General features: G+C 45.4%; 1 protein-coding gene across 2 annotated transcripts in view; it reads left to right on the forward strand.

The window, feature by feature from the left end:
* Positions 1 to 13,277, forward strand: part of UBASH3B (ubiquitin associated and SH3 domain containing B) — a 64,735-nt gene that overhangs the window by 40,288 nt on the left and 11,170 nt on the right. For both annotated transcript variants that reach the window (XM_071769210.1, XM_071769209.1), the window contains exons 3-9: positions 100 to 286; positions 772 to 970; positions 2,588 to 2,757; positions 4,873 to 5,081; positions 11,215 to 11,350; positions 11,782 to 11,902; positions 12,265 to 12,387. In XM_071769210.1, the coding sequence (XP_071625311.1) occupies positions 100 to 286; positions 772 to 970; positions 2,588 to 2,757; positions 4,873 to 5,081; positions 11,215 to 11,350; positions 11,782 to 11,902; positions 12,265 to 12,387 (1,145 nt within the window). The remainder of the gene's footprint in view (positions 1 to 99; positions 287 to 771; positions 971 to 2,587; positions 2,758 to 4,872; positions 5,082 to 11,214; positions 11,351 to 11,781; positions 11,903 to 12,264; positions 12,388 to 13,277) is intronic.

Genomic DNA, 13,277 nt, shown 5'->3' on the forward strand with positions numbered 1-13,277 from the left:
AACAAAAGGGAGGGAGAACAGAGGAAAATAACGTTGCTGGGGGAAAAAAAAAAAAAAAAGAGTCTATCTCTCAAGCTAATATTTCTTTCTCCCTCTCAGGCTGTTCTCCCATGTTGGGGACCCATTCCTTGATGACACCCTGCCCAGGGAATACGTCCTCTACCTGCGCCCCACGGGCCCGCTGGCTCAGAAGCTCTCCGAGTTCTGGCAGCAGTCAAAGCAGATCTGTGGGAAGAACAAAGCTCACAACATTTTCCCACATATCACCCTTTGCCAGTTCTTTATGGTAAAGCAGAGCTCCTTTTTCCATTGCCTCTATGCATACATTCATGAGCAGCCCTTGCCAGGTTCAGCCTGGGGATGGGACACTCCTCGATTCAGATGCTGCAGGGTGGGTGCTCAGGAGCTGGGGGGTTGTTACCCAATGCCTGGGCTTGTTGAGGAGGTTACTGGGTTTTAAACAGGTTGTTTGCAGTGAAGAGCAGCATCTGGAGACCAAGTTCTCATAACCTGAAGTGATCATTCACATCAGAGTAGGCGGGGGGTGGAGGGTGTGAGGTCAGGAAGGTGACTTGGATATATCTGATCTTGCTTTGAGGGCAAAGAAAAGCAGATAATTTCTAAACATATGTTTTTCTATGACCCTATGCTTTTTCTCCCTGCATTGTAACAAAGGCACACCATTCATGCCCACCCACCCAAGCCTTTCTGAGCAAAAGCCTGAGAAATTATTCTCCACCTGAGAAATGTTGGTCTTGTTTCCTTTGGCAGTGTGAGGACAGCAAGGTTGATGCTCTCACCGAAGCTCTGCAGGCCACCGTGATGAGGTGGAAGTGCAAATTCCCTGCTCCTCTGCCTTTGGAGCTCTACACATCCTCAAACTTCATTGGGCTTTTTGTCAAGGAAGAAAGTGCTGAGGTGCTCAAGAAGTTTGCTGCAGACTTTGCTGCAGAGGCTGCCTCGAAAGCAGGTGGGTGACTGTGCTGGCAGCTCTGAGGAGCTCATGGCTTGGCTTGGTCATTTTCAGAAACCAGTTTTGATGGCATGAAGAAATGAAGCTCATACTTGGTTTTTAAAAGTGGCCTAAAGACTAAAAGCGTGAGAGGAACCCTCCCCTGGGTGCTTTTTCGGTTGAAAGATGACACTTGGTCTCAAGTGGTATCTCCTGAAAGGGAAGCTGACATTTGGTGGTTCCTTAACCTTTCAGACAGAGCTTTGTCTGTGGGGCTGAGTGTTTCCTGCTCCCCTCACTACCTCAAGCCACTGCCACAAAACTTTCCTCAGCCATGTAAAAAAGCTGTGTTTGTTCTTTGGCTGCATTTCTGAGATCTAAAGAGGAACCTCTGAGAAAGCTACAGGTGCCCTGGCAGCCTAAGGAGAACCTTTTCAAATCTCAGTCCCAACACTCTCTGTTCCCTGCTCCTCTGCTGCTTCTGAAGTGGGGGAACCTGACAAGAGCTGGGAGGGGGTAAATAACCAGAGGCCTCCATGCTCTGATGGTTTCCACCACATGCACCCCAAAAACACCAGCAAGGCTTCCTACAATTGCTCTTTCAATTCCTCCCATTCAAACCAAACTGGTTCTTTCTTAGGGGAAGCCAATTGCTGCATTGCAGTCCACATCTTGGTTATCAAAATAAAGGTTCTGGGACTTTTTCAGAGATCCAGAGCATATTTTTGTCCTGCTGATCAAAAAAGAAAACAAGGAAAAAAAAAAAAAAAAAAAAAAAAAAAAAAAAAAAAAAAAAAAGATGGATGAGCTTGCAAAGCTTCCCCTGGTTGGCACTTGGAGCCAAGTTTCTGAATAACTGCAATTTTGGCTGAATAATCAATCAAATTTAATTGCAATTTTTGGTTGAATAAGCAAGAATAAATTACGTGCAAACAGCATATCCTATGATTTCCACATCTACTGGAGGAGTCCAAATATTTCACATAATTTCACCTTTCTGCTTCCTGGAATCTTTTCCTAATACAGGCTTTTTTCCTGCAGGATTCTTTTGAATCATTACCATATCAATGTCTGCTTCTACAATTTTGAAATGCCCCATCCTCAGTGGGCAAACTAATCCAACTAATGGCCAGGGAAAAGACTCAGTCAACTTGCATGAATGTGTAAATTCCATGGATCTCCAATTGCTACTGTTGGAGAGAGAACAGAGGAGGGAGAGTGAAAATTATGCTTTTTAACTTGCTTATTTTGGAGAGATTATCATCTGCTAAAGCAAGCAAGGGAGTGTCTTTTTTGGCAAAAGGGTTCAAAATGACACTAATTTTGATCACACCATCCAGAACGCAGCTGAGTTTTGGCACTTTGGCACGGATGCTTTGTTTGCTACCTTGGTGTGACTCAGGAGTCAAACCACAGATCTCTCACTATCTGTTCCAAGGTGCAAAACACACAGGGAACTCACGTTTGACTTTTCAGAAGTCAAAGCCTTTTCAGAAAGTGCCCTACAATTTGTTCTCCTTCAGCTATCTCAGAGCTCCCAGCTCCTCTCCAAAGGCGACGGATGCTCTCGCTTACCCCTTCAGAAAAGCTGCTCATCTCCAGAGCCACTTCTTAACTGACATCTTCTCATTGCAGATGTTCACGTGGAGCCCCACAAGAAGCAGCTCCATGTGACCCTGGCCTATCACTTCCAGACCAGCCACCTGCCCACCCTGGAGAAGTTAGCCCAGAACATCGACGTCAAGCTGGGCTGCGACTGGGTGGCCGCGATATTCTCTCGAGACATACGCTTTGTTAATCATGAGGTGAGGTTTCTGAGCCCCCCAAAAAATTAAAAAGGGGACCTAGCAGACTCACAGGCTGGTTTATCTGCATTTGCAGCTCGGGAGTGTGCTCACAAGCTGAGAGCTGGATGAGGGCTCCCTTGTGCCCTGCTGAGAGCTGCCTGGATACACCGCACAGACTATTCAGACATCAGGGAGTTTGCTTCAGATCCCACAAGCTCACCCAGAACACAGATCTCCCACATCCCACCAGTTATCCCAACAAAAAGATCACCTTGCCTTTTTTCCTTTTTTCCCCCCCCCCTTTTTTTTTTATTATTTTTACTGTCTAGATTTACTATTCCATCCACCTCATTTCTTGCTTCTTGTGGAATAATGTCCTGCTGGATTAATTCTAACAATGACTCTCCCATTAGCTCAGTGTAAGCTGGTCTGATCTGTCCAGAACCAGGCCAGTGTATCAGCCTGACTGCTATCCAGTTCCTCTGTATAGATTTGACATTATTACTAATCACACCATTTAGTTTCATCACATAAGAAACATTTACCCTCGTGTTATTCATATGGATTCTGTAACTGCAGTATCTTAACATAGCCTTCTTGTGTTTACCAACACAATATGCAGAAAAAAGTACATTCTTTTCATTTTGTAGATTGGGATCTTGGGCATAGAGAAACCATGCATGAGATTCATCTCACCTCCCTGTAAATATCTCCAAGTGAGAGCTCTGAGCCAGGCTGGGGCTCCCTTTGCACCAAGGCTCAGTCCACAGAAACAGGCACCTCCAAAAAGTGACTCATCTGACCCATCCAAGATGCCTGTCTTGGGAGGAGATGATTCAGCTACTGGAGGAGGAAAGAACCTCCAGAAGGTGCCTGCTCAAACAGTTAACTACACCCTTAAGGTTGGGCTGATTAATCCCACCAAAGTACAGGGTCCAGAATCAGATGCACAAAAAACCTGTGGTGGAGTGGGGAGAAGTGATTTTAGTCCAGCACATGATGCACCATGGAGTAAACAGATTCCAGAACTTCTGAAGAGTCTCATGCACAGTGTTCTGACACAGCCCAGGACATAACTCCCCTGCAGGACAGCATCATTCCTACCCAAAGCATCATCTTGTCCCTTAGAAACTGCAAGTAGTCAACACTATCACTGATTGCAAAGGGAGCTGCTGCTGAAAACCAGCTCAGGTGTGAAAGTTTGGGCCTTGTGGCATTAGGTGACAGTGACTTGTTTCCATCTTCCTTTGAAGATACCACAAATAGTCCAGGAGGATTAGTGAGCAAATGGGCTGATACTATTAAGGAGATAAGAGCTGCTCAGCAGATGATGTTTTTGCTTTGTGTGATGCAGAAGTTAGGGACAAGGACACTGACATGTTTGTTCTGCTTTTAAATGGGGGACTGCTGCAATGTCCAAGGAAAAGTTTCTTATAGACATTTAATATGTGTGGATTCCTCATGCTCAGGTGAAGATTACAGAATTATACTCACTGATCAAGCCCTCCCTTTTTAATGGAATCCTGTGACTCTTAGGAAATACTAAAAAAACAATGTGACCACATCCCAGTATTTCTCACCACCTGTGTTTTTGCCTGTGCATTCTCATTTACAGTTTTAAGAGCTGGGTGTCACAGATTGAAACCTGTTAGGCCCCTGACAGTGGCTCTTTTTGTGTTGAAAAGCAACAGCAACAAGGAGAACTGTTCTTTTAGATCAAGCATGAGTAAGTAAGCCAAAACTGACCACTGCAGCTGTGTAAATCCCAGGTCCCAACAAGAATTCAGTTCTATTTTTAACAGGACACTCAGATTTAAGCATGCAGTCAGGGTTTTGCTCACCCTAAAACATTCTCCCCTTTCCCCCTTGGTTATCACAGACATAACTGGAAGCAAAGAGGGAAGGAGTAAATACCTAGAAAAACTTTCCAACAGCAAAGAGTGGGAAGTGGCAGGAATTTCCTGAAGGTGAAGCTTTCTTGGATAAAGCACAAAATGATGCATTACCAGGACTGCTTTCCACACTTTGCTAAGGGTAAAAGTCCAGTGTAGGAGTGCTCCTGCCCAACTCTGCTTTAAGTTCCCTTCCACTGAACAACCCTTTCATTCATTTGTGCTTCTGTTTCTCCCCCAGACTCTGCAAGTGATCTATCCTTACACCCCCCAGAATGATGATGAACTGGAGCTGGTCCCAGGGGATTTTATTTTCATGTCCCCAGTGGAACAAACCAGCACAAGTGAGGGCTGGATTTATGGCATTTCCCTTGCAACTGGCTGTGCTGGGCTGCTGCCTGAAAACTACATCACCAAGGCGGATGAGTGTGGGACCTGGGTCTTTCATGGGTAGGTAAAGCTGCTCAGTCCAGTTTCCATCTCTGGAAAAAAAAAAGGGGGGCTCAGCAGCTGGGATTTCACCTGGATAATTGAAGAGTCTCCCAGGGCTGCTGAGAAGGTCACTTAGGGGGAAGTGTACTGGCACACAAAGCCCCATCTCATAAGCAAAGGAAGAGCAGATGCTGTCCCTGGGCACGGGATTAGAGGACAATGTGATTTATTTAGCTAAGATCTTACAGCAACTGTTACTCAGAGCATTGCTGCTGCTGGTGGTTACCAGAGCCTGAGCAGATGGCCACTGGGGAGCCACTGCTGTGTAGAAACCTCTGTGGTGGGGACTCTGATCAAGAAGGTTGAAAATTTATCACTATTTTGGGAAGCGAGATCTTCTGTGCAGAATTCCCTGGGGAAAAGGACCTGGGATCAGCAATGTTTCTCAAGATGCTTAGCAAGATTTTCAGAAGCAGGGAGTTGCCTGCCTGTCTTTGGCTTCAATGACAATGCAGACCTGACCTTATACCTCTTGACTTGGGTGAGAATTAAACAATGATAAAGAAACAGTGCATTAGGGGTGGGTCTGGGCACCCCTCACACCCAAACAACTTTGACAAATCTGGAGCATAGGAAGCAGTTTGTATGGAAAAGCACAACATAGCAAGGAGAGAGGCACATTCCTTCCTATTACCCCTCTCCTAAGCACTCTGCACATACAGAAATTTGGTTATGGTCACACCAGCAGGCAGGTTAGTCACAAAGAGAAGGGATGGAGATACAGAACAAAACACAGACAGCTGATATTTCAGATTTCAGAGGGCTGACACGTGGGGAGAGAAAGCATTCAGTGAGCCATGGCAGCACAGGACAGCCAGAGGAACTGACCTCACTCAGCACTTAAATAGAAACTCATCTAACAACTCCTGAAATTACCAAAAATGCAGGAAACAAACAGCAAAAAGAGCAAGCAGTCATCTCTCTTGCCTCCCAACCCAGAATTCCATCAGGCAGGGACAAGCATAGCAAGAAATCACTCATTTACCCCTCATGTCACATCCTTGCCTACCTTTTGAGAGACAAACACCACTAATAAAGGCCTTTCTTCCATGTTAGCCAAACAGAACAAACCTATCTATACCAACTCTGTTACCATCAAACACCAACTCATCTTTCATGATCAGGAAAGAAAAGATCTCCCATAATCAGAGATTTTAAAAGAGAAAACCAAAACACATGGGAAAAGTCAATCAGAGTGTTTATGGGGAGACAGAGCTTGGTCCAGCCCCTCCAATCTACAGTGCAGCAAACCCCTCCTTTCCTCCCCTGAAATTTATCAGTAAAAATGGTCTCAGGTCTGCATCCACTGCAGCAGCAGGCTCTAATGGATTCTCTTTGGGGTTTTTTTTCTACCATTCCTGAAGGAATTTTGAGGCCTGGAGAGTAGGATGGGGAAGAATTACTACTGCAGCAGCAACTAAAGGGACAGCCAAATGTTTTGTAACTTCAGCACCTCTGTCTCCAAACAGGCACAGAAAGGAAATGCCCCATGCCTGATTACCACTAAAGACCATAAATCATCAACTGGAGCATGCAACATGAAGCATTTATCAAAACCATTTTTTTCATTGCCCCAAAACAGTCTCATTTCACACAACAGCTTCCCAGAGGCAATACTGGGTTACAGAATGTCACATGGGCAGAACAACATAGCAAGCAAAGGGCAGCCTAAGCCCCACTGCCTTCTAGGTCACATTATTCACTGTAGGATCCCTACACAGATATCTTATTTTGTAGACATGAAAGCAAACACAGCAGAACTCACCAGGACTGCAGGAGATGGGACCCAGCTGATGGTGTTGGACCAAGGTGGTGATGTTGTGAGTGATGCTGTGATCCTGGGGACTGGTTTGTGCTGCCTCTGTACACAGCCATGTCCTGTTTCATCCCTGCAGAGGATGGAAAAAAAAAAAAATAACAGCCATGGAGCTTTCCCTCCTAATCACAAGAGACTGCATTCTTCAAGTGAAAATCATGCATTATTGAGATGATCACGAAAATACAGCTCACTCTGAGCTGCAGCACCCTGGCTGCACCACCCAGGACATGTAACAGGCAAAATGCTAATCTGGGATATTGGATCAAATCTTTTAATACAGCACAGTTAAACTGGTAGCACATTTCACCTGAAAAAGGTTTCCCTCTTGCACTGCTCCTGTGAGGCAGAAGCTGAGCTGTGGCCTTTACAGAACATGGTTTGGATGGCTGATATTCAAATGGTGGCTCTGGAGCTCTGCCCAGCACACAGAACCTCCTGGCTAGTGCTGTACAGACATAAAACTGAGATGTCCCTGCTCTGTATTGAGGTCTGTGCCTCAGCTGTCACACCAAGACAAGAAGCCTGATGCTCAGTTTAACAGAGTTCCTGCCCATGAAACCAGGCTGTGTCTTGAAAGACTCCAGGTCTGAATCCTTTCCCTCTCTGCTAATAATAGGAATGGTCTCACTTCTATTCTGCAAACCCCGTGGATGTTCAGTACACCTAAACTACTTTTTTTTTTCCTTGCTGTGGCACATCCCTGCATGATTTCTTCTCATGTCAAGGACTGGACCTGCTGGGAACAGTGAGGAGAAATGTTTGATCTCTCATCAAAAAAAAAAGTAGTTTAGGTGTACTGAACATCCTTGGGGTTTGCAGAATAGAAGTGCTATAGGCTGTAAAAATAATGAAAGACAAATTACTTCACCATCCCATATAATGCAACCTGGATCCTAAGTCTGTGTAACCCCTTCTTGCCATCCCCTCAGTAAGGGTGTGTGAATGAAAAATAACCTTTCTGAGGGAAGCCCTGGGCTCTCCTCAGGGGAGGAACTGGGTTTTTTTATACCAATGTCAGGAGATCTGTTCTGACTGAGCCTGGGAGAAGACCTGGCATGCTGAAAACCAACTACTTTTCTCCCTGTGTGGTATCAAGGTGGAAATCCTCTTGTTGGAACAGAAGCTGCTGGTGAGCTGAAAGTCCTCAGAGTGAATCCAAACTGCAAATCCAGCACTGAAGATATTTACATGTAAATCCACCTCAAAAGCTCCCTGGCAAACTGTTTGCAGGGTACTTTCTGAGTTGCCTTTTGTGTCTGAAAATGAGTGGGCTACCAAGTCAAAAGAAGAAACTCCCCATCCTCAGCCCAGAGGATGTGGGAAGCCCAGCAAAGGTACAAGAATTCACTTGCCCCACACAAACCACAAAAAAAACAAGTGTTCAAGACCAAAAAAACAAGTGTTGTCCCCTCACATGCATGTAATGGCCTGTGGCAGCAGTAAGCATGCTATCTTTGTACCTTTGGACCACCCAAAAGCTTCTGATGGTTCCTTGCTCTGCTTTTCCATTACCAGCACAGCCAGAAATAGTCACCTCCTGTGCCCCAAAATGGAGAGGAACACTGTAGGTATTACACAGCAGCCTATTTCAGCTCCTCAGAAGATGCCAAAGCTATTGCTTGCCCCTCTAATGAGCCTGAGAAAGCAGACGTGGAGCAAGTACCAGGGGGAGGAAAAACAGCCCTAATTTTTCAAGTTATATTTAGGTCTCAGTAGGTTTTTTTTTTTTCCACTCCATCTTCCTCCCTGCAGCAATGGCTGATTCCTTTTCCCCAGGGATCCCTCCCCTCCAGATAATGATGAGTGATGCACCAGAGGAGACTTTTCCTACCCAGAGCTGTTGTACCATGGCAGGGATGCTTTCTCCATCCTCTGCTACAGCATTTCCATTCTGAAAGGGCCCTTTCCATCGCCTGCAGGGCCAGAGCAGTGAAGGCAAAGCATCATCCAGAAGACTGGAGCTGTTGTTGTCTGCCTTCAGCCTCTCTTTGCCAAGCAGAGGAACCACAAGCCTTTGGGAAAAGCTTCCAAACAATGCCCTATGCTTAGAAGATGACTAAGCTGAAATAGCCTTAGCAGTTTCTGTTTTCCAGCAACACCAAGGAGATTCCACTGGAGTCAGGCTGGTGGCTCTCCTCCAGACACAGCCTTTGCCTCATCATCATTCACAGCAAATCCTGGTGTCTATAAATAGACAGGACAGCATTTCTGGCCTTTCAGTAAGGGCTTAGAGAGAAAGAAAGTCTCAAAAATTGTGCAGCAGCTCCTGGGGGTAAAGGGAAGAGAGGCAACCAAGCAAACCCTCAGTGTTCTCCAGGCCAGTGTCCTTAACAGACTGATGGGCAAGGAAAGGGCTGGAAGCTGGAACACAGGAGACAGAGAGCTCAGACTCATGATCCACTTTTAACAGAAAAGAGATGAGCCCTAAGCTAAGAAATCCAGATTTTTCTCACATTAAGGTATTCAAGCTGTTGGGTCAGGAAGGATGGGGCTGTGCTAGCTGCACCTGCACTCCAGGCTGGGCACTTCATCCAGTGATAAATCTCTGGTTGTGCTCAGGGCTCAGCTGCCCTGGGCTTGGCACACATTAATGCTCTCAGGCAGCCTCTGGATCAGAACTGACCTTGTCCTGCCAGCTGGAAGTGTGGTCCCACTGCACTACTGCCTGCAATATATCACATGCATACAGTTCTGAGGAGGAAGGTCAGACCTCATTTCTCCCTGCAGCATCCAGGAATGTTTCCCTCAGCTTCTCCACAAAGCTTTCTTGCCTACATTTAGCTGCTCTTCAGGATCCATCACCCCTCTTGTACCATACCCAGCTCAGAGGTATTTGCTGCCCTGACCCCTGATGCTCTGCATTTGGGCAGCCAGAGGAACAAGGTCCTTGGAGCAAGCCCAGGGCTTGTTGAGAAGTCACCATCAATAAAATTAAACACAGTTAGGGGAACTGGTAACTCTAGAAGGTCAGGGAAGCTGGAGGGGTTTCTGCTGCCAGCAGTTTGTGCCTCACCCTGTGGGATGGGGCTCAGGGCTGTCCCAGCACAGATGGTTCACATCCCATTCCCCTTGCCAGCCAGCACATCTCTGCATGGCATCTCCACCTGGATAACCCAGGATCCCATCTCCTTGTATCCTAATTCCACCAGATAAGGAGCTATCATCAGGCCCAACAGTGCAGGGTTGGGTTTTTTTTCATCTTTAAACTGGTGCAAAATGTATGATCTCACAGATCATCTTTACAAAACTGCAGATGACCTATTTTTGTTCCACTGATGGAGGCACTTGGTGTTATTTTAACAGCTCAGAAACCCCTCTGAGATTTTATCCTAACTAGGTGCTAGTCAGGAAGCAACTTCTGATATTTTAAGGCACTGAAAAGTGCAAGCAATGGCAACTATTGCTGTCAAAGTAAATGACCACACATTATCTGACAGTGTGGGGGTTTTTTAGTGGCTAAGCAAACATAACCCATACACTGTTACTGATCAGCAGAAGGTCACTTCAGCTTCTGTAATTGCTTGGCAGGGTTTACTCCCTAGGGTCTTGGTCAAAGCCCTTGAATATCTGGGAATGAGAGCTTAATTCAGAGGGCCCATCATTAGATAAGCCCCGGGAGGGAGAATGGGATCTATCAAATCTCCTTGGCTGTACTGAACAGGAAGGTCTGGTGGGAATAAATCCCCAATGTAGATGGGAAACCAAGAAGACAGCACTGAAATATTTAGAAACAAGAGCCCAGACTGAATATGCCACATCTCTGCTATTTTATATGCACAGGAACCCTGAAAACTGCCCAGCTTGGGAGGTAGGGCTGTGCTCCAGCTTTTCTACTGCTTTATGGTACAGAAGGGAATGCAAACTCTTTATAGCCATTAGTTTCCAAATTTTGGTCCACCAGGCCATGGCCAGTAAGGGGCAGGTGGTCCCCAGATGGTGTTAGTGAGTATCCTGTGGCTGTGAGGAAGGTCTTGACGTTTTCCATTGGAATATTTGAAGGCTGAATATTTGGCCTTGCAGACCAAAATTGGGGAACTGTTGTTCTGTGAAGCTGTTCCTAAGGGAATAAGAAGCCTGTCCAGCTGGGATTTGTCTCTTCATTTATGTACATCAGTAAGGTGCTCTCTATGCAGCACTAAAATACAAATAATGTAATAAAATGACAACAGAAATTATTATCAGTTCGTGAAGACAACAGAAATGTCTTTACTCCACCCTGAGTGCACAAAGTCCAAGGCATCCCCAAAGCCAACATCCTTCTATTTTTGGCAGGTCCTACTCCATTCTGAATACTACACCTTCCCCATCCCTTCAAGCTTTTGCTGATGGAGCTCTGGAAAGAAGACAGCAGGAAGACCAAGGGCCTGGGGATGCAGGACCACTCACCATCATCTGCCAGAATGTGCAGGTAGGGATCCACAGACACATCCAAACCACACACAGTTTGGAGGGTAAATTTCCAGCAGCTGGGTTTTCCCCCCACCAGCTTCTCCTCTGGTTTCCTTTCACTGCCTACATCAGAAGTTAGAAATTTAAGTTTTCTACAAGCTTTTGAATGACACAATTAACCACAGGCACAGAAGACATCAGGGTCCTCAAATCTGCCCTTAGCATGGGGTGGGGGGGCCCCATCCTTAGCTCACTTCAGCAGTTTTATACCAGCATAAATTTACCAATTTCAGAAGAGTTTCCTCTACCCCCATTCACAAGGGGGTGTGTTTCACACAAAGGTAAAGCAAGAGGTGCCTGGTCCTGCCTCCCCTTAGCAAATCAGATCTCAGAAAAAAAAAACCCTTGCACTTTAATGAAGGTCAAACAGCCTGGAATTTTTTCTTACAGCCCCTGAGAATAACCAGCCAGCCAGGGCCTCAGAAACGTTGCCTGTTTGTCTGCAGACATGGGGAAAGGATGGATGTTGTTTTTGGGAAGTATTGGCTGTCACAGTGCTTTGATGCCAAAGGTGAGTTGGCTCCCCTGGGTCTCTCAGATGAAGGAGAGTGGCAATTCCTGGGGCAAAATTTAGGTGGGAGCTGTGGTTTCCTACCAGAAAGTGTTGCTTTCAGCTGTTACAAGTGGGATGGAAATCATTCTTCTCTGAGGCACTAAGCCTGACTTAAAGAGAACTTCAAAACCATCAGCAACACTTTCTGATCCTTAATTTTCTCAGATTCCTGCTGTTTTTACATGGGGGAGGGAAAAAAACTGCTTGGCAGCCAGGTCCAGGCAGCACCTTGTGGTGAAATAAGGTAGAAAGAGGCAGGATGCTCTCTGCTTCTCCCCATCAAATAATTCCAGCAACTTCTTCTGACCTTTCTCTCCCAGGAAGGTACGTGCGTAGCAACCTGAACATGCCTCACAGCTTACCTCAAAGAAGTGGTGGTTTCAGGGATTATGAAAAAGATGCTCCCATCACTGTGCTGGGCTGCACACAGGCAAGGCTGGTTGGTAAGTTGTGCTCAGCAGCCAAGAGCTGGCCCAGGAAGTTTTGCTCTCTCCCCCCCCTGCACCCAGGCAGAGGATGAGAAAGTGCGTGGCAGGGAAATAATGAGTTGGGTGCCCTGAGTTGATGGGGTTGAGATGTGTCAAGAACCTTTGCAAAGCCCCTTCTCTTTCAAAGGAAACCTTGTCTCCTTCAGCTGCTGCAGAAAAAGCTGAAGGAAAAAAAAAGAAAAAAGAAAGAAAAAAGTAAAAAAAAGAAAAGAAAAAGGAAAAAAAAAAGAAAGAGAAAGAAAGAGAAAGAAAGAGAAAGAAAGAGAAAGAAAGAGAAAGAAAGAGAAAGAAAGAGAAAGAAAGAGAAAGAAAGAGAAAGAAAGAGAAAGAAAGAGGAAGAAAGAGGAAGAAAGAGGAAGAAAGAGGAAGAAAGAGGAAGAAAGAGGAAGAAAGAGGAAGAAAGAGGAAGAAAGAGGAAGAAAGAGGAAGAAAGAGGAAGAAAGAGGAAGAAAGAGGAAGAAAGAGGAAGAAAGAGGAAGAAAGAGGAAGAAAGAGGAAGAAAGAGGAAGAAAGAGGAAGAAAGAGGAAGAAAGAGGAAGAAAGAGGAAGAAAGAGGAAGAAAGAGGAAGAAAGAGGAAGAAAGAGGAAGAAAGAGAAAGAGAAGAAAGAGAAAGAGAAAGAAAGAGAAAGAGAAAGAAAGAGAAAGAGAAAGAAAGAGAAAGAGAAAGAAAGAGAAAGAGAAAGAAAGAGAAAGAGAAAGAAAGAGAAAGAGAAAGAAAGAGAAAGAGAAAGAAAGAGAAAGAGAAAGAAAGAGAAAGAGAAAGAAAGAGAAAGAGAAAGAAAGAGAAAGAGAAAGAGAAAGAAAGAGAAAGAGGGAAAAAAAGAGGAAAAAAAGAGGGAAAAAA

Source organism: Heliangelus exortis, chromosome 26 (genome assembly GCF_036169615.1).
Source record: "Heliangelus exortis chromosome 26, bHelExo1.hap1, whole genome shotgun sequence".
Classification (NCBI taxonomy): domain Eukaryota; kingdom Metazoa; phylum Chordata; class Aves; order Apodiformes; family Trochilidae; genus Heliangelus; species Heliangelus exortis.